Source organism: Paramisgurnus dabryanus, chromosome 15 (genome assembly GCF_030506205.2).
Source record: "Paramisgurnus dabryanus chromosome 15, PD_genome_1.1, whole genome shotgun sequence".
Classification (NCBI taxonomy): Eukaryota; Metazoa; Chordata; class Actinopteri; order Cypriniformes; family Cobitidae; genus Paramisgurnus; species Paramisgurnus dabryanus.
In genome coordinates, this window is record NC_133351.1 from 29,056,687 (window position 1) to 29,078,512 (window position 21,826).

Genomic DNA, 21,826 nt, shown 5'->3' on the forward strand with positions numbered 1-21,826 from the left:
TATAGACACACACGCTATGAGCTCATTCCTAGCCATTGCACAATTAACATTACTTAGATATTTTCTATACGTTTTTTTTTTTTTTTAAAGCAGCCTTAGAGCTTTACAGAGAGAGAAAAATAACAAGCTTCTTGCTTTAAAGCAACATATAAAAGCGAATAAATAACAGCAATAATTTTATTTTGTGGGAGCATTTCTATTACAACAGTTTCAGCTATCCAAACTAGCCGTTCTGAATAAACGAAACTTAATCAAAGCAGCATCTCAGGATTAGTATAACTCAAATAGTATTCATTGTTATCCATCACGGTAGCAATCTTTATGGAAAGAGAAAAGATCCGAGTGAGCAGATATAAAAAATCTATTCAAAAAGATTCACACATGCAACTTTGGCAGCATCTCAACAGCATTGAGGTGCAGTGATGTGAAGATTAAAGCATTCAGTGTACTGTCAGTAGGGAGCTGTGCAGGTCTTTGAGCTTCTTACAAGTGTTTGAAAAGTGGTCAGACTGCAAGACAAATACTCATCTGTCCTTTAAAACACATAAAACAATCATCACGTGATGAAGAATGAAAGACAGAAAAAAGTAAAAGAGTGGGATTCATTTGTGTAGGTACTTAAAAGAAAGATGGCTTAGGCTAAAGCTTTTAATTTAGAAAGTAAAAAGAAACTGTTTTCTGCATTCAGTACAACTGATGAAACGGCTTTCATATGCAGATGCATTAAACCCAGTCCGGTATGCTAGTGGCCAAATGAAGACTCTTCTCTTGTCATCTGATCTGACAAGTGTCTCAATTAAAGAGCACCTATTGTCCCATTCACGATTTTACATTTCCTTCGGTGTGAAAGTGTGTGATAGTATGTTTACAATATGCAAAAGGTACAAATCCCAAAGTAAACGATGACGCGTGTTATTTTTTCCAACGTAAATCTCTTTTCTTGGACTACAAGAAACACACGAATTGTAGACAACAGTTTACTTCCTGGGCCTGTCGATGTCAGCGTTTCATTATCATAATTCCTCTTGTTTTTGACTCACAGCCTATAAGTTAACTCCTGTCAGCATTGCATTATGAGTGAATCTTTCAAACATGGTAAGGAGCGTCACATTTCCGGCTGATGTCAGAGGTATTCAGGCCAATCACAATTTACAGATTAGCTGGCCAATCAGGGACCAACAACCATGCCACGCTAAAAATCACTTAAATCACCTTTCTTTCCCATTCTGACATTCAATTGGGAGTTCAGGAGATTGTCTTGACCAGAACCACACCCCTAAATGCATTGAAGCAACTGCCATGCGATTGGTTGATTAGATAATTGCATTAATGAGAAATTGAACAGGTGTTTCTAATAATCCTTTAGGTGAGTGTATACTACATAAATGAGTGATGTGAGAATGTTTTGTGAATCTGTTTGTAGAAGATCCTGTCTGTAAAGACATTTACTCCATGCTCTTCACAGCCATCTTTGCAAGGAATTGCCAGTTTACCTGCATACCAAGCATTTTTATTATAATTGGTTTGTCTCATGTGCCCTTTTCTCTGGATTACTGTTTTTGGACAAGTTTGCTGTTTATCGATCTTTGCCTGGACTTTGGTTACGATTACCTACAGTATCTAGCATATGGATTGTTTGTTTTGGATTTGCTGAATTGTTAAATAAACTAACAAAAACTAACAAATTGATTCTAAATTGCTTCCAGTAGTTGATCCATTACAGGCCTAATGTATCTGGTAATATTCTTGTAATTTATACAATCCCACTGTGTTTGAAAACCTCATTATGTTCACAAAGATATTAATATTGGATAAAGGGATATATGTTGTTACAAACCTGTATACATTTCTTTGTCCTGCTGAACACAAAGGAAGATATTTTAAAGGGGTGGTTCAATGGTATTTCATGCATTCTGACTTATTAACACTGTTTAAGAGTTGGCAAAGTGTCAAAAAAGCAGTTGGACGTGTTACAGAGTATTTCTGTGCCGAATGCATTTCGCCAGGGTTTATACAAGTTTCGGAAAGGTTTTTCAATTACGGGCCCAGCTGACGTTTAAGGGGTTTCTATATGTATTAGAGCTGTAACGATTTATCGTTAAAAATATTCTTCTAGACATTTCCTGGAATAGTGTTTGTAATGCTACTTCCTCTGTGGCACAAAGGGAGGTCTTGCACGAGAGCGCCCCCTGGCTTTGGGATGTGCCGGGATTTCACCGTAATTCATTAAAATTCATTCATTGAGAAAACGCGCACTTGCACGACTAATCGTTACAGCCCAAATACGTATGACTTATTTTTATGGGCACTTCCACCGGAAAAGCACGCCCATGCGTCAATCAGCGGGAGACGCTAGAACTTACAAACATCACATCACGCGACACAGCTTTGTTTAATATCAAGACTCAACAATGGCATGAATGAAGAAGTGTGTTTTTGGATGTAAGAAGAAGAAAGCCAGCATTATGAAAACAATGGATATAGTTTATTATCCGGGGTGGAAGCGAAGTTTTGCGTGTGTGTTTGTTTAAAGGAACAATAAGTAGGATTTACCCCCATCTAGTCGTGAAATTGTATTTTGCATTCAAACGAATAGTGCTCTCTAGCGCCTCGCCTTTCCAAATGCGTGTTGCAACTACGGTAGCCGTTATTTACTCACTGATCGCCTTGTCTGTTGCAGCTGGTTCACGTGTTCTGAATGAAAACGCGTTGTGGAAACGCATTGGTAGGCTAGTGCTTTTTGTCACTCTCTGCTATTATAGTTTATCAATATGGCGGAACGATATGGATGCCTCCTTAGACTTACCCGTTCAATGTAAGTAAAGAGAAGAAATTCTAAGCTTACAAAGAAAAGTCAGATCATCGGCAGAGGTCATTTGACACCAACGAGGACATATTTATGAATAAAGACATTGGGCCCTATTTTAACGATCTGAAACGCAAGTGCGAAGCGCAACGCGCAAGTGAGTTTGTGGGCGGATCTTGGGCGCTGTTGCTATTTTCCCGGCGTGAGAAATAACTCTTGCGCCGGGCGCAAATCAATAAGGGGTTGGTCTGAAGTAGGTTCATTATTCATAGGTGTGGTTTGGGAGTAACGTCAAATAAACCAATCAGAACGCTATCCAACATTCCCTTTAAACGCAAGGGCGCAAGTTCCATGGCGGGTTGCTATTATTATGACGGATTTACCAGGCGCACGCCAGGAGCGGTTCACAGCCGAGGAGACCCACGTTCTTGTAAGAGCAGTCAAAGACAGAAAAGTTGTTTTGTATGGGGATAGGAGAAACCCGCCCAAATCAGCGTAGGTTAAACAGGCGTGAGAGGAAATAGCCACAGTCTCATCAGCTGGCATCCCCATCGTTGCGCCAAGCGCTACAATGATGTCAGGAGACGGGGGAATCCCAAGCTTGCCAGCATAAATCGGGCACGCCCTGTAACGGGAGGTGGATCTGCCTACACATGACCTGACGCCAGCAGAGGACATCGCTGCGTCCACCCTCACTGCTGAAAGGGTTTGGGGGCTTTGAAATCGGACCCAAGAAACGCAAGCAAGGTCCAACCCCAAAGTACTCTTACAAATCTAGTTCATATACATTAAGGTTTCTTATGAAAACATTTTAATTATTATTTACATAAAATAAACGTAATACAGCCACACAACAAACTTATGAAAATACTTTAATCATTATTTGCATGATAATTTTTTAACGCAGCCACACAATAATTTGAAAACTATCACCACAATGCTCACCACTATGATTCCCCTTATCTCATGTATTAATATTTTTAAGTGTAACAATTTATGATTTGCAAAAATAACTGTTGCATCTGTGTAGATTAGATACGCAAATTGTGTGCGCGTTGTGCACGCTATACATTATGGTCAAGCATGCGCCCTTAAAATAGCATAATGAACAACGCGCAACGCGCCACTGACTAGTTTTTTCTGGTCAGTGGCGCAATTGTTTTTTGAAACTGCAAAATAGCATCAGGGATGGGTTGCGCCGGAACACGCCTCTTTTTTTGGGCTGAACCGCCCAGGGAGCGCAAGTCCATTCCCTAGTTTGCCGACGTGCGTCTGTGGAGGGAAAAACCTGCTGTGCGCCGGTGCAAAATACGAATGATACATGCGTCACTGACAAAGTCAATTGCGCTGGGTGCAAGATAGAGCCCATTGATTTTGATTAATAAAACACTTAAAATCCTACTTACAGTCCCTTTAACGCTGGATTTCTTAACCGGGTCATGAGTTGCATGGCGTAAGTAAGACTTTTGCGTTACTTTGAAAATAGGCGCGTAAGTGCATACTATATAAATGACACGAACATGTAGTGAATCACAATTTACACAGTGTTGTATAGTGTAGCATGACTCGTACTCGCTCCTCCTGCGGTAGTAACTCCTCCTTCTTAATTGTATCCATATGTTATTGTTTCCTGTACGTTATGCAAAATAATCGGTAAAGATAATGGGCCCTATCTTGCACCCAGCGCAATTGACTTTGTCAGTGACGCAAGTATCATTCGTATTTTGCGCCGGCGCACAGCGGGGTTTTTCCCTCCACAGATGCACGTCAGCAAACTAGGGAATGAACTTGCGCTCCCTGGGCGGTTCAGCGCAAAAAGGAGGCGTGTTGCGGCGCAAACCATCTCTTATGCTATTTTGCAGTTTCAAAAAACAATTGCGCCACTGACCAGAAAAAACTAGTCTAAAGTCAGTGGCGCGTTGCGCGTGGTTCATTATGCTATTTTAAGGGCGCATGCTTGACCATAATGTATAGCGTGCACAACGCGCATACACTTTGCTTATCTAATCTACACAGATGCAACAGTTATTTTTGCAAATCATAAATTGTTACACTTAAAAATATTAATACACGAGATAAGGGGAATCATAGTGGTGAGCATTGTGGTGATAGTTTTTATTTATTCTCATGCAAATAACGATTAAAATATTTTCATAAGTTTGTTGTGTGGCTGTATTACGTTTATTTTATGTAAATAATAGTTAAAATGTTTTCATAAGAAACCTTAATGTATATGAACTTGATTTGTAAGAGTACTTTGGGGTTGGACCTTGCTTGCGTTTCTTGGGTCCGATTTCAAAGCCCCCAAACCCTTTCAGCGGTGAGGGTGGACGCAGCGATGTCCTCTGCTGGCGTCAAGTCCTGAGGCAGATCCACCTCCCGTTACACGGCGTGCCCGATTTATGCTGGCAAGCGTGGGATTCCCCCGTACAAGGACGTCGGTCTCCTCGGCTGTGAACCGCTCCTGGCGTGCGCCTGGTAAATCCGTCATAATAATAGCAACCCGCCATGGAACTTGCGCCCTTGCGTTTAAAGGGAATGTTGGCTAGCGTTCTGATTGGTTTATTTGACGTTACGCCCAAACCACACCTATGAATAATGAACCTACTTCAGACCAACCCCTTATTGATTTGCGCCCGGCGCAAGAGTTATTTCTCACGCCGGGAAAATAGCAACAGCGCCCAAGATCCGCCCACAAACTCACTTGCGCGTTGCGCTTCGCACTTGCGTTTCAGATCGTTAAAATAGAGCCCAATCTGTTTCTTATAAATCTGATTAAACTGAAGACTCTCTGTTTTTCTTGCCTACTATGGAAGTCAATAGTGCTCCTGTTTCCTTCCTTTTTTAGAAATATCTTCCTTTGTATTCGGCAAAACAAAGACATTTATACAGGTTTGTAACAGATTGAGTAAAAAATTACAATATTAAAATTTTTGGGTGAACTATCCCTTTAACTGCATTATAGTTTACCTTAAAACACACTGTAAAAGTTGGGAGATCACAACCTTTCAAGGTGAATACAGTGTTACAAAAAAAACAGTCATGATCCATACAGAAATTACTTTTTTTATTATAGTACTCTAAATAAGAAGTGCAAATACATGTTTATAAACCATTAGAGGAGTGAATGTAATTCAAATCCAATAAAAATACATTCTATATTGTCACTGATATACATCTAATATCATATAGATTATTTAGTATAAAAGCATTAGATATAATTTTTTACAAATTCAGTGAAATAACGATTGTTTTAGTTATTTGCATAGTAAATATCAATGGTTTAGCCTTAAGAGTGTAAAGCAAATGTAAAGAAACAAAAGCAAAGTAGTAAGTGAATAATACAGAAATGTCTAAAGAGCAAGAAGGTAAAACAGACCTTCGTGTGTGTTTTTTTTTTTTGCTCTGTAACAATATCACACATTTTTAGTTGATGCAATTAAATCTAAATAAGAATTAAATAAGAATTCACTTTAATGTGATGTCGGTTACCGGTGACCTTTGCCACAGTTTATCTCAGGATTTTGTTTTGCAACAGCAGACAATATCCTGAGTTATATTCAACACAAAGATGACAACATTTACTATATTCACTGTATGTAAAGATGTGTAGCATAATTTTACTGAGGTCATAAAACTGTAAGATAAATCTCAGCCAGCAGACGACACCAGGTCGGATTTGCGCAGAAGTTGGCAGCTCCGGGTGCGAATCCGGCTCGGGGGCGTCTGCTGTCTGGGTATGGTGGGCTACATGGATGGAGACACAATAACAGAAACAAATTGCGCTTTTCCATTGCATAGTAAGGCTCCGTACAGTTCACCTTTGGGGGGTTTTACACTGTGTACAGTACCTAGCACCTGGTACTTTTTTAGTACCACCTCTATTGAGGTTCCAATAAAACGATAATAAAACGTGACATGTAACACTGCAGATCACTGATTGGTCATCAAGAATCGTCACTAGAAGCGTCATTGCTAAATGCAAGATTGGCTTACCCTCATGCACCATTAAGAAAACGAATGTCGTCATCATTGACAAACTCACTTTTAAGCGGTGAAAAACATTCACATGTTGAAAAATCAAGAGCACCATTCCATCAATCTGCTCCAATGCTCCTGTGTTGTGCGTTTGTTTGTCTCAAAGCGATACTAACTGCAGTGGAAACGCAAACCCAGCCAAAGTAAAGTGAACCGAGCTGCATCGTGCTGAAATTAGTCGTAATGGAAAAGTACCAAAAGTGAAATGTGTTCTTCACTTAAACAATCTTAATTTGTACAAGCCATATACAGTTTGAAAAGTGCAAAAATAGTATCTTTGTGCGCTAACAAACAATGTGTTGTTTGTTTGAGCAGTACCACATGAAAAGTTTGGGGCGGAAACTTTTTGGTAACCTCACTGTTTCTGTAATTCCTGTTTGTGGCACTTACTTACTTCACCTAGTACAAACCCAAAAAGCAATAGGGCTCTCAAGGTTTATTTTATCCTTAATTCACAGTAAATCTTTGTGCGTTACATAAAAAATATGAGTTTGATGTCTTGAAATTTACTATCACTCCCATCAGAGACAACAAAGCAAACTCTTGTGTAAAAATACACAAGCAACTAAACTGATCCTCTATGTATTGCAAAAGTGGAGGTGAAAAACAGCTGACCAAGTCTTATTTTATATATATAGTTAATATAACTATTTAATAAAACAACTATTGTGAACTACCAGTGTTATTTTCTTTATTTTGCAATTCAAAACAAAGCCCTAAAATATTTAGAAACTTTCTGCAGATGTCTTTGTCAGAATGCCACTGTATTTCACTTGCTCACTCACTTGGAAATCAGATTTGGCTTCGGTTGAGAGGTTGTAAAGTTAAATGTCCTTGCTGATAATGTTTTGAGGAAGAGAGGGGAAGAGATCAGCGAAGGATGAGCCACGTTATCCCAGCAGAACTCTCTGAAGCCGATCAGCAGCCACACTGTTGTCATCGTCCGAGTCGGCGTCGCTCTGAGGGTTGGAGTTGCAGGGTGAGGTGCATTCTGGAGAGCACAGGTAGTGCATCAGGGGCAAGCGATACTTGCCACAGAAATCTACAAACTTGATATGACGAACACACGAGTCGAAGTAAACACCTGCAGATGAAATGGTCAGAAAAAGCAGGGTTAGAATCACAATCTTACATAGAGAAACATATACTTCTATATGAACGACTCACTTTAAGCACATAGTTCTAAGCCATATGGATTTGGTAGCTAAATACAACTTTATCCTTCATGTGCATAAATCCCTATAACTGAACTGATAAATTCCTAAGGTAGGGACAACGATTTTGAAAATTTTATAGAAATCACAAAAAGAGAGATACGTGTCGTGACTCATACCTGTACACAAATCTGTACCTCTGGCCATAGTTACATGCAAGTTTCAACTTTTTAAGATGTTAAGACTGCTGAGAATAACTGTGTTCCAATGTTATTAATATGAGGTTATGTTTACACAACAACATGTAGCAAAAACAAAAAAGTTTTTTGTTTTCGTTTATGAAATATTTTCATACACACATTTCATATAAACTTTTAGGTACACACAACAGCGCTGTCCAAAAAAATACAGAATTACATCTGCCAGGCCAGTAGATGGCGATGTAACTTTGTAAAGAACCACTACATGCCTGTTACATGCGTGTTCTTCTACAAAGCAATTAGTAGAAACAAGACGGTGAAACCCTTAGACAGTTTTGTTTAGACATATAATGAGGTTTATTATTACAAGTGATACTGGATGCCAATACCCTTAAAGCGCCATTTTCGTAAAATTTAACCTCCAAAACGCATAAAAACATTCATCGATTTCATGTGATGTCACACAGTGGTGCGGGCGCCCTTTGTGGGATCGAATAACAACATGCTTCTATGAGATAATGTTTTAAAATATCCCCAAGAACCCTACACTGTAAAAAAATACTTTGCTGCCTTAAAAATGTCAACTTACTATTATTTATCTTGACTAGAAATGAGTTTTTATAACTACAGGTGAGTTGTTATAACTTATAAAATATAGTTGAGAAAAGTCAACTTAATTTTATAAGTTGTGACAACTCATCTCTGTTGACATGACTTGTAAATCTGAGTTGATTTAACAAAAAATTTTAAGACAGCAAAGTATTTTTTACAGTGTAATGGCGCTTTTCCATTGCATAGTACCCTACAGTTTAGGTTGGGTTAGCTCACCTCACTTTGGCTTGGTTAGCTTTTCCATCGAGCTTAGTATCACTTCGGAGTGGGAGGGATTATAGGCGTGTCGTTATATTTGCGCTGCCTACTGCTGTGACATCATACATCCCCATACATTCATTTATTTCTCAGTCCGCCACAAAATTAAAATTGGCCACCACAAAAAGATGTTTGCACATCGCGTTCATCACTGCCTCTGTCTCACTTGACAGTTTCTGTACAAACACCCGTGGCGTCAGTCAACGCGCTCCGTTGAGCCTTATTTAAGTTGCATTAAGCTAGCGGACGTGCACATCGTGAATGTGCCGCCACAAACTGCGAAAAACTGTTATGTTGTTCCTGATTCTCAACCTGTGGATGTTTTTCATCGCTAAAAGGGAGTTTGGGAACTTATAGCAGAGCACAGATGACAACATGTTTGCTCAGGACAGCGCAAGCTAGCACTAAGGTAAAGCTAATCTTTTACATTATAGCGATAATGCTGGTCAGTGATCTACAGTGTTTTTGCATCACATTTTGGTATCAGCTCGGTTCGCTTGGAACCCCAACCGAGGTGGTACTAAAAAAGTATCAGGTACTACGTACTGCACCCAGTGGAAAAGCTCCCAAAAACAAGCCGACCTGACCAAAACCGTGGGGTACTATGCAATGGAAAAGTGTCATATGTGTCTTTAAAAAATGAATTGCTGCTTTCATACAGTATATCTGGCTGTATTTACATTAGTTATCATAGCTATATGGCTAAATTATGTTATGTTGCTTCAATATAGCATTAATATTTTAATCTACTGTCAATTACATAAATGTGTCCTGAAATGAAAATAATACAGTAGTAGGCCTACTTAAATTTTAAGACATCCTTCTGGAATTATTGCACTGAATTCATCTTGTTATAATACAATTCTTATAGATTCGCTTTAGTGGTGTTCCAGCAGATCATTTATATTCAGAATAACTGAGTAAACACAACAGCGAATCTGCCACAAATCTGCTAAATGACTTTTGTTTATAATCGCAGTTATTGCAAATACTGACTTCAGCCTAGACTGCAAGATAGATTGATCTGTTTGGGAAAACAGGGCATATACGACATAAACTAAAGTGTTAACTCTTTCACCGCCATTGACGAGATATCTCGTCAATTAAGAGAAAACGCTTCCCCGACAATGACAAGATTTTCCGTCTTTCCGCAATACCGCTATTATCCACCAACTGGACTTAACTTTTTAAACCCGCAAGTATTGCCCTATATGGCAAGCGGCTGCATGTCCGTGTCTGTTTTAAAGATCGCTCTGAATGGGATCCCTATGAAAAGTCCGTCACACAAATGGAATTATCTCTGCTTTTTGCTCAAAATGTGGTGTTTTTGCAGAAACCTACCCATATTTTTGAAAGCAGAGGGTCTGTTCTTTCATTTGGTATATTGTATGTTTATATATTTAAAGAAGAACATTTTCTGGAAGGCATTAAACTTTGGTGAAAATCATGAAAAACGCTAGCGCTTGCTGGCAACTTTTTTTTTTAAACGCTGGCGGTGAAAGAGTTAAGTATAGGTGTAAAAAATATTGTATATATCCGGTTTTGTATAAAATATTTTTTTAGATAAACGTGTACTTATTAAATAACACGATTGGTAAATGTTTTCAGCTGAGCTAGTTAACGCTAGTTAAAACTGTCTCATATTGCATAAGGAGTACACAGACAAACGTATTTATAGAAAATACATTTTAGAAAAAAATAGAGACATAAGAAACAAGACAGTACAGAAATAAGGAAAAATTATAATAATATTAATTAATACATTGATTTTAAAATGCATGCAAGTTTATGTACATATATTTATATGCATTTGCAACTGTAGTATGGTTGCATGCTAATTTTTACGTTGCAAAAGGAAAAATATAAAACGTGCTTTTATGTTTAGTCAGTGCAATTTTATCCATAAACAAAATATCCAATTCTTATGCATCTTAAATACTGTGTTTAATAGTGGGTGTAGTTTTGCGACTGCGTTTTTTTCTAAAGCGGTTATGCAAATTTCCAAAAGATGCAGGACAACAGTGTCTGAAACCCATGAATCACTTTACAATTAAAATTGCTGTTGTGTAAATAGCCCCTCAGCAGTTTAGGAACCCTACCACACACTACACAGTTCCAGTTATATAACCAACCCCCAAAGCTGTTTTTAATAGCAATGAGACACAGTCGAGCATCATATATGTCAGCCTTCAGACTATTGTGACTGTTGTACTCTGGACACACAACATTATAATTTCACCCAAAAAATAACATATACAAATGAAGACATGAATGTAGGCTATATGCAACGGGAAAATTACAAGTCTCACACCTGCACATTTGGGGTTTGGGCACTTGCTGGCCATGTCCAGGTAATAGACCAGGTGGTTTGGGAGGTCATGATGCGAGTATGAAAGATTCCTGCTTTTAACAGTTCGACCAGCGAGCTCTAGTAGTGATGGAGGGTCGTAGGTCATATCCTTCACAAAGCGCACGACCAAGGGATTGCCACGGAGACTGAGCTCCTGAAGCTGCACCAGGCTCAGGATCTCTCTTGGTAGATATGTCAGCAAGTTATTGTGCAGACTAAGAGAGCGCAGGGAATGGAGTCTGTGATGGTAACAGAAAATAATTAAATGGGCAAAAGATGATGAGTAGACCTTTTAATACTTTAAATAAGTACACACACTTTCATTAGCCTGAGTTAAGTATATATCTCAATGCATACCTGGTAAGTTGAGGAGGGACGCTTTGGATCCGATTATCACACAGAACCAGGTAACCGAGGCACGGCAAGTTGGAGAGTTCAACAGGGATGGAGGAGATCTGGTTACCTCCTAAATATAACAGCTCTAAGCTGGTAACAGAAAGATGTTTTTAAGTATAAGTGCAAGCACACAATATAGAAAAACAACTAAGACATCAAAACATTGACAAAACTAATGCAAGAACCCAATTTCAACACTTGGCAGGATGAGTCAGTACAAAAACTGACTAGTCATCCAAAAACACTGCCAATATTTTGTACGTGGTTGTGTGGAAGTCTCTCTATTATTAGCTTACGAGTCAATACAGTTCAACGTTTACTGATAACTGGGATCTTCTGCAAACATCCCTTCTGTTGAATCTGTGTGTTCACAAACATTTGTGTCCTAGACAGCAAGTCTGACAAGAGAACAGGAGACAAAGAGGCATAACTAAAGCCCCATTTACACTGCCTGTTTGAAGTGACTTGATTACGATTTTTTCCCCTCAAGTGGCACAGATCGGATATGACCCCCGGACATGTAAGCAGGAATAAAGCACAGATTCCGATATTGTCCGATTGGTTTCAGGCCTCATTCATTTGTGAAAATAAACTGGATATGATTTAGATATACATGCTTACGCAATGTAAGCAGACAGATTGGATATTCCCATCTCAAGACGTGTCGTGTGTATTGAAAATGCGACAACATTGGACACCACCTGCGATTATAGGTCTCTTCTTAGCAGTGCATATTTGGCACGACGACTCCACTTAGTGGAGTAATGTTGAAGTTTTGTCTTGTTACAGAAATAAAGCTCTCAATATTTTACTTCCTCTGTGATTTAAGCTGTTTAGGGTCAGTATGCTTACCTTGAATTGTTTCACTCATTTAATTTAATCATTCTGGCCAATCCATCCTTTCTGTGCTCTCCATGAATTTATTAAAGAGAGCCATTCATTTTTGTTTTACCTCATTTCCTTCACCAACCCATCTTGGCTTAGTCTCTACAATTACCAAAGTGGACATAAAAAGCAAAGGAGAACAAAGACCCAGATCTCTTGAAAAGGACCAACTTGGTGTGTAATGTGGGCCAACAGGGAGATACTGTATCTCTATAAGATAAGATGGCTTTCTGCCAAGTTGGCCTCCATGTATTCACTGTTTCAGCACTGAGGCGACTACATGGTCATCTTGACAATACACTCAGACAGCAATTTTAGGCCTTGCAAGTGCAGCTCTTATAACTAGTCAAACTAATGTCTTAACATTACAAAAATCAGACATACACTGTATCATTAACTTTGTTTCTTGCACAAAAAAATGCAGATTTTTATTTGCTAAATCCAATGCAAATGTGTGGTCAGTTTTGTTCAGTGTTGTTGAATATATAATAGCAGGTACATTCAGTGTCTGATGTCAATCTTTTATCTCTTCTTCAAATAGTTATATTTTTAACTGTTTTAAAGTCACCATGAAATTACATTTCACATTTTACATTTTTCTTACAAATAAATCATAATCTTTAAATAAAAAAACGTTAACCCCCACCTCTACTCGAATAAACCTCTCTTTACTTCCTGTCACAAGGAGGGTGACTATTAGAGGGGGTATCAGAGACTTTTCTTTTGCCTGTGAAAAGATTGTGGCGATTAGCAATTAGCAACCTGACCAAACTTCCAACGATCCAATTAGTTTCCGATGAATGAAATCAAGTCCCGCCATATAGTCAATCATTCTTAATAAATAAATAAATAAATAAATAAATAAATATATATATATATATATATATATATTCAGAAGCCATTACACTTTACTATGCATCACCATAATGAAAAGGAAGACAATTGCTACTTAAATTTCATGGTGACTTTAACAATTTGGTATTCATTGTTATGTTGCAGGCCATAATATAATATTTTCTGTAGAAATATTATGTGCGTGAATGGTCATGTTTCATGTATCATTTGGATTAGGGATCGACTGATATGGATTTTTTTAGTGCCGAACTGCAGATTTTTTCCATCAGCCTTAGCCTATGACCGATCCGAGCTGCCGATTTTCTTGAGGCAATATTTGGAGCAGATACTGGTTTTGCTCACTTAATTTACATCATAAAAATGACACAATGATGATATAAAATGTTACAAGTCCTAATTTAAAAAATGAACATTTATTTAACTTAAAAAAATTTTTTTTAAATTTTTTATGAATTATTTTTACTATTTAAAGGTAGGGTAACACATTTTGAAAAATGCTAACGGTAGCCGCCTAGCAATGAAATCCCGATCCCACCCTCAAGTCAAATCGCTCTCCAATGTCACGCCTCTTTCCAAACACATGAACACGCACAGATCAGACGGTCACGTCTCATGTCTCATTCACCAGTGAGAAAACTTTGCAGTACAAAGTGAATAACACTTCCAAAATAACCAACATAAACAACTGGTTTACATCAGAATTAGTTTAAGCACACGTTCGGTTGTGTAGACGTAGTAACTATATCGTTATGCTAATCCGTAAACGAACACAAATTTCATAAGCAACACAACGTTTCATCAAAGTATAATATCTGAATCCTTCTCAATACAAACATATCACGTACCTACCTTACCAAAATAAACAGTGCAACGACCCTTTCAGACCCTTTGCCTCCTGTAGCTGTTTGCATCTCGCGGTAAAGCAGTAAAGTTACAGATGTTAATTTGGGTTTTTGCTCTTGCTGATCCAGGCAGTTTTTGCTGTTGTTGTTATAAAAGATGCATTTAGTTTTGTTGCTCCTGTGTAGGTTGTCAATTCAGCAGAAAAGTTTGGTGTTCTCGCTGTTTACAGACAGAGCGCACGTGAACGCGCCGATGACGTATGGTATCTGCGTGGACTCGCTGCGCGGTGGGAATTCAAATTACGCTTACGTATGAGGGACATAAAAGGAAACGTCCGTTCGGACCGAAATCTATGATTTGTTGAACATTTTTTGGTCCTACGCCTTTCACAGATGACATACATTTTTACAAATACATTTAAACAACTTAACACAGTGATTGCTATCAGGATGTGAGGAGACTTTTAACCAGCATAACTAAAAATGTTTCAGGATCAAATCTTTTACCCTACCTTTAACAAATAGTAAAAACAGGTGAGGTAGAACAAGAGAGAGTTCAGTGACGCTACTTTTAACGCGAAAACACGTTTTGGTATTTGGTAGTAAAACTATTAAAATACAGCAAGTGTGGCTTCTATGGTAGTCGAGGGCTGGAAAATGGAGGGGAATCCGCCAATTAGTGATAAATAGAGGATTTTTTATTTCAGGGAGAGTGTTGGGGGGTCATTTTTAGCCAACTTTCCTTAATTCTCTCACCTAAATGTTTTCTCAGTCAGTGTATTTGTCTTTAAAATGGCATAATGTTGTTGCACACTAGCTTACACACAGCACAAGGAAGTTTTAAACAAGTTTATGTAATTTCTGTGAATATGGGGGTGTGGCCTGGCCTCAATGGTCCTTCAGTAAGCAGTGTGCATGTGACTGAAGAATGTGCAGGGTAGAAATTCAACTAAAATGGATTTAATCTTGTTGTTTTAAACAAAATTATGCTGCAGAATTTTTTTTAACTACATTTAAAGTTTCCTGTTATAGGCAAACCTGCATTTTTTTTCAAATTCCCAGTTTATTACCATATATTCCCGCTAATTCCCTTGAAGATTCTCAGAATTTTGCAACCCTACTAGACTGTAATCCTCAAACACCGAGCCATAAGACAATAAGTCAAGATGTTTGTTAAAACGCATGTGGGTTATAATTAGGGCAACACTGACGAGGTGTATAACTCATCTGGGTAAAGTTATGATTAATTGTTAATCAATCCTGGAAAAGATGACTCTGTCAAAGACACACAAACTCACTCCGGTCAATGTGACCCCTTGATTTGCACAACACTGCACTTTGTTCAGAGCACTCAGCAGCGCAATCTATCATTTGGATACAAATTGTATTTTTTTGTGCACTTTCAAAATTGCATCAGTCCGAAAAAAAGATTAATGAATAACATTAGAAATGAGTAATGCATGCAAATCCTTTACTAATGAAAAAGGGGAATGGTCTTGGCACTTGGTGTCCAGTACAAACAGGATAAGTAAAAGACAGGCATCATTAGACATTTTAATCCCTAATATACATTATCTCAGACTGATACCGTTTCACATATTGAAAGATTAATGACTTCACTTTTTGCTCCCTTTAGAGTTGAGTAAAATACGTGTTGCAAATATACTGTACCTTGAGATCACACGTGCGATTCATATGTAATCTGCTAGCTAGATTTCATCAGAACACAAGCAGAATACCAAGACTGTGCTCCTCCTCTTCAGTAAAAATAGAATACACTATGGATGGATAGATGGACGGACGGATGCACGATATTATCGTCAAATCAATATCACGGGCAAATAAAGGCTTATAAATTGATTAGCCAACAGCCAGATAAAGATAATTACGCCGATATAAAGACGTGTTGTTGATTATATGATTTTTCACAGAAGAAACTTGTTGTGAATGTTGTGGTCAAGCTTAAGCTCAGGCTCGTAAACGTTACTAATTGTAACTTAATTACTTAAGCAGTGGGAAGACATTTAACAAGTTGCCTAAAGGTGACAGACACTCCACAGAATAAACGAGAATCATTTCTAATATTTACAGATAACCTGAACATTGAATTACCTTGTTAGATTATCTATCTCAACTGGGATGGTTTTCAGTCGGTTTCCCCCCATTGACAGAGACTGGAGTCGTTGCAGTTGCAAACACTGGCTCGGCATCTCCTCAAATCTGTTTCCGCTTAAATTTAACACCTCCAGCTGCAGAGAGCCAAAGTCTTTCGGCAGAGAAAACTCATTTAAGCGATTGTTCTTGGCTATGAATGTTTTAAGTTTGGTCAGTCGGGTGATATCCTCACAGATGACAGACAGCGCGTTGTTGCTGATGTCCAGAAACTCCAGGTTAGCGAATGAACATATGGAGTCCCGTAGCACCGTGATCCTGTTATAACACAGATACAGTTGTTTCGTGTCTCTCCGTCGTTTCTCGCTGATCGTGTCCGTACTCAAGTCGTTCAGATTCAAACGGGACAAATCTAAGACGCTCTCACAGATACTGGCTTCTTCAGAACCCTCCATTTTGTTTTCAAAAAGACGAGTCTTCCTTCTGGTTGTAAGTTAGCCGTTTCCTATCACCGCGAGCCAGTCTGTTTCCACACAGTGCCTGTAACATCCATGAGTAGTAACTTAAAATCTCTGGCGTAACGGCAGATGGGTCACGAACCACGATACAGTCTTTTCGGTGGTTTTGACTTCATGCGGCGCTGCGCAGACTGATCGGCGTATGACGTCAAAGGTCCGCGAGAGCGAGTAGAAACCGCGCCTCAAGTTATTTTCGCTCTCGCGGTACTTTGATGTCATACCCCGAACAATTTCATTTGTCGTTCATGTTGGGGGCTGGAAGAACTGGTGGCTCCGCCCTACTGTTTTAACCCTGTAGTAACAAGCTGGCTGTGTAGACTTACATAAGCTCTACTAATAATCTTACTTGTTTCCGTCAGAAATATAGCGTGTATTTTAAATACAGTTTATGCAAATTAAAATAAATAAAAATGCATGCATATTTTCTTGTGTAGCGTCACTATTGGTGGTTATGTAATCTGTTGCTGGGACTTCATTATGCAAGAAGTCAATGAGTTCTTCTCATGACCCTGGCTGTTCATTTGTAATGATTTAATTATACCCATAGCTGTATAGAGTGTGCATTGTGCTGTTTTAAATTAATGTCATGCATTGCATACTGTGTATTGCTTTATCCACAAATATCTGCCACACTGAATCTGAACCATGCAAACATTTTAGGCACTTTTTCACATCTGCGTGCAAAAGCTTGTCACTTACTGTAGGCTAAAGTATGTAACACTTCTCAATCAGAACAAGCTGTTTCCAATTGTTTAGTTTAATCCATAATTTTCCTGTATGTTATGTTATATGTTAAGTGTTATTCTACAGAAACCTCCAATTTTGGTATGGCAAGATGTCTTAAAACGTTTCTATTTTTCTAGCATTTAAACGTAGACCACATTATTAGATTAGGCTACTCTTTGACTTTATAAGTACACATTAATTACATCTTAATGATTTTTTGTTTTTTGTGTGCATGTACTTCAAGACTGCATATACCTTTATTTTGTTACTGGTGTTCCCTTACTTCTTTAGCAATATTAAAGGGGTTTATGAAATATTATTTTAGATTTGTTTTCAGCTTTAAAGCTTAATTCTTTAATGTAGCAGAATTCAATTAATTAAACTGTATCATCATCATGTCACATGTGAAAGATTTTATTTAATGTGAAAAAAAAACACATAAATACCAGTGACACCAGTTACTGATCTTCACTGCTGTGTTACCCATAAGGAAGGTAACACCAGTGACAGTAACACCAGTGACAATTTTCATGAAAACTGCAAGTCAAGTGATGTCATCAGTCAGTGGTGTAGTGGTGTCTGGAGAAGTGGGTATACTCTAAATGTATGCCCCAAGTAGAAGTGGGTATACTCTTAATGAATGCCCCCAGTAGAAGTGGGTATACCCCATGCCATCAAATAAAGAGGTGGGTATACTCCGTATACCTGCATATACCCTGCACTACACCACTGTCATCAGTGTAATTTTGATTTAAAAATAAGAGCTTTTTTGTTAAATGGTAACACCATTGACACAACCAGGGGACCACTACTTTTATTATATATTTTATAATATTTATTTAGCATTTTGTCTTTTAATGTAATTTACATCATTTATTTGATAGTTATGGACACATTATTGAATTTTAAATGGAAGAAAACACTATTTTTGATCTCAAAATAAAGCATTTTCCCTCTGTACTTGATGGTGGGGACGAGCACTTCTGTGGTGCTTGGAATTCTAATTAATTAATAAAAATCAAATATTGCTACACTGATGGCTCAAGAAGGTGTAATTGTTCAAATAACATATTGTTTTATTAAATTATAACCCTAAAAGGTATGGACAGAAAAATGAAAATTTCCGTAGAATGACCCTATACATAAATGTGTAAACACATTTCATTAAGTTAATGTTGTAAATGCAAATACTATTGAGGTCAGACATTTCGAAGAGACAGACTTAAACAAATGAGGATACCTTTTATTTTTTATTTAAACATTATTATTAGTACGCAGAAGTAATATGACTAAAACTGAGCAGAAGGTTTTACAATAAAATGTTTCATTCTGCCCCACTGAATAAGACAAGGATACAGACATACAAAAGACAATCGATAGGTGTCTACTATAATACTGAAAATTTTATGTGCACTGTGTGTCCTACAGAGAAAGCCACTTTATCAATGGCACCCTGTTTGTATAATTAAGGCACTCTTTACCACAAAGGATTCATACTGTTAGTGGAATTTAGTGGAAATTAAACTAAAAAAGCTAAACACACACACACACACAAAATGTATTTTCACACACATACACACTCAAGAATGCAACTACACTACAGAGGCAAAAGCAGATCTAATCTCTATTCTGACAGGTCTTTTATGTACCAGGTATAAAGTAGTTGCTGGGTCCAGAGTAGTGGTACACCTGGAGATTTCCGTACAACATTAAACATCCTAACATCAGGCTTTGGTTTTAGATTACTCATGTCTGTACTCAGTCCCACCTGTGTGGATGAAAGGCTTATGATGAATAAAACATAACTAAACTTAGTTCTGTCATGAATCTGTCTTTGTTATTTCTTATACGTCTGCCTTGTTCATTTTAAACTATAAGAAAATCAAAGTGGGACTGATCACAGCGAGAGTTTTAGCATTAAAAATTAAAATAAATATAACCTCAAGCAAAGCTCTATTCTATATCTATTCTAATTCAATGACTTCCTTATAGCACAGTTGTCGAGTAACAACATGGGTGTTTATCATCCCATAATGGCATTAAAGGCTAAAATGTTCAATATTTTAATGTTAAATTACTTTACTTTTCCAGATGCATATGCGGAGATGCCGAGGTAACCATAAGTAAGCCATTTGATGGCACTATGGTGCTATCAAAACATTTTGTTTGAGCTCTCAGCAACTCTGGCTGAACCAATGATGTGATATTGGGGAAGGACGTTTGGTTTTATGACCAATGCCAATGGTGGGAGTGTGTGAGAAACCTGTAATAATGTAATCATTATTTTGGTGAAGCTGATGCACAGAATTTACACACTTTCAAAAGTACTGACTGCTTTCTACATGTCCTACTTACTGTAGCATCATCTACTATCTAAATCGACAGGGCAAAGCAGCGAAACAGAGGAATACTAACATTAGCACCTTTATGAAAGGTCTCAAGACTATGACTATGACCCAAAATCACTCTCTCACCCTTTTCATCTCTCTTTTTCTATTCCCATTGTCTCAATCACAAACAACACATTTCCACATATAACTGTAGATAGACAAACAAATAAATGGTAAAAGAATAATTCATAAAACAAGTGAATACAATAGGGACCCCCAAAACAAAGTGCTGAGGCCTCCTCTGCAAAGTTCGGAGTGACGATCAAACAAATTACAGCACTTGAAGACATACAAATAAACATACAAAATGGTATAAAAAAGCTAATAAAATACGGACAAAGTACAACCGTATCATAAAAACACCTTAATTACAGAGTAGATGCAGTACTACTAGCAATGAAAGTAATAAGAAATAACCTATTCATGGAAAACCACGTGATTCTTCCATTAACAGTACGATATCTTAGGAGTCCTGGTTGTGGTCAGTAGGAGAGGAATTTCTTCCACATCTCCGCGTCTCTCTATCCTGGTTTAGACCTCTTTTGTGCTGGTCTTCATCTTCTCAACAGTGTCCTAATAGAGGGAAACAGTTTACAAGTCAGATTCAGTCTAAAGCTGCGTGGACACCGCCATGGGCGGAGTGACACAATCTCATTCATTTCAATGAAAGCTTAGCGATTTCTGACGACACAAAAAACAATGAACATTGGCGACAGGAAGTTGGCATGTTCAGCTACGTGACACAGTTTAGAACAGTTAAACTTTATGCAAATGATGAGCGACTTTTGGGAGCCACAACCAATGAGAGTAAAGCAGTTCACATCATCCGTATTGCGTCAATTACTGAGAGGACGATTACTCATTACCTGAATTACGAACGAATGGATTTTAAAGTGCAAATTTTTGATGACATCGCCATGTTATATCGGTGTAAACTACGTAAACACAAATCTGTAATAACGGTGACATCATACGCATGTGTTAATTCAGTCTATAGGCATGCGTAAGTATAACCAAAACAACAATAGCGGCCTACAGGACTGTGATTGTGCTGCTCAAGATACAGAATTTATTAACACTTCTCCAACAAAGTTTAAAAAATGTTTGCATGATTTTGCAAATCCGGGGTCAGTTTTAGTAATAATTCATAAAGTACATCGTTGTAGTATAGTTGTTGGGACGTAAACGCTTTTATGCAGTTTGGTTATTCAATCACACAACAACAGCATTTTGGGGTTCTGAAAATCCACACTTTTGAAGATGGGTGTAAAGTGCAAGTTTTTGATGACATGGCTTTGTCATATCTGTGTAAACTACGTAAACACGAATCTGTGATAACTGTGACATCATACGCATGTGTTAATTCTGTCTATAGGCATGCATAAATATACCCAAAACAACCTGATCTTAAAAAATCCGTGAAATAGTAATGTAATATTTTGCTCATTTTTGCGTGCATTCCACCATTTTACGTGCCAGTGCCACGACTTTCTTTTTCGTGTATGTTTCACGTATTGGTTACTCAACAGTTTTTCCAATTTTCTTTACCATTGTCGCTTCGGTTTGGGGTTAGAAAGACTTTCTTTTACATAAAATGACTTTCCTTACCCAAACCCAACTCTTACTCTAACGTCAGGCGACAATGGTATAAAAAGCATCCGAAAAAATAGTATAAATCAATACT

General features: G+C 37.9%; 2 protein-coding genes across 2 annotated transcripts in view; both read right to left on the reverse strand.

Annotated features, from left to right (window-relative positions):
* Window positions 1-5,877: 5,877 nt before the first annotated feature.
* Window positions 5,878-17,184, reverse strand: lrrc58b (leucine rich repeat containing 58b). The gene is made up of 4 exons (XM_065292980.2): window positions 16,509-17,184; window positions 11,776-11,904; window positions 11,380-11,657; window positions 5,878-7,928 (listed from the first exon to the last, which is right to left on the reverse strand). The coding sequence occupies exons 1-4, from the start codon at window positions 16,961-16,963 to the stop codon at window positions 7,735-7,737; spliced, it is 1,056 nt and encodes a 351-aa protein (XP_065149052.1). The 5' UTR covers window positions 16,964-17,184; the 3' UTR covers window positions 5,878-7,734.
* A 1,790-nt stretch (window positions 17,185-18,974) lies between these two features.
* Window positions 18,975-21,826, reverse strand: part of fstl1b (follistatin-like 1b) — a 43,132-nt gene continuing 40,280 nt past the window's right edge. The window contains exon 11 of the mRNA XM_065292981.1: window positions 18,975-20,715. Coding sequence (XP_065149053.1) covers window positions 20,674-20,715 — 42 coding nt within the window. The 3' untranslated portion in view covers window positions 18,975-20,673. The remainder of the gene's footprint in view (window positions 20,716-21,826) is intronic.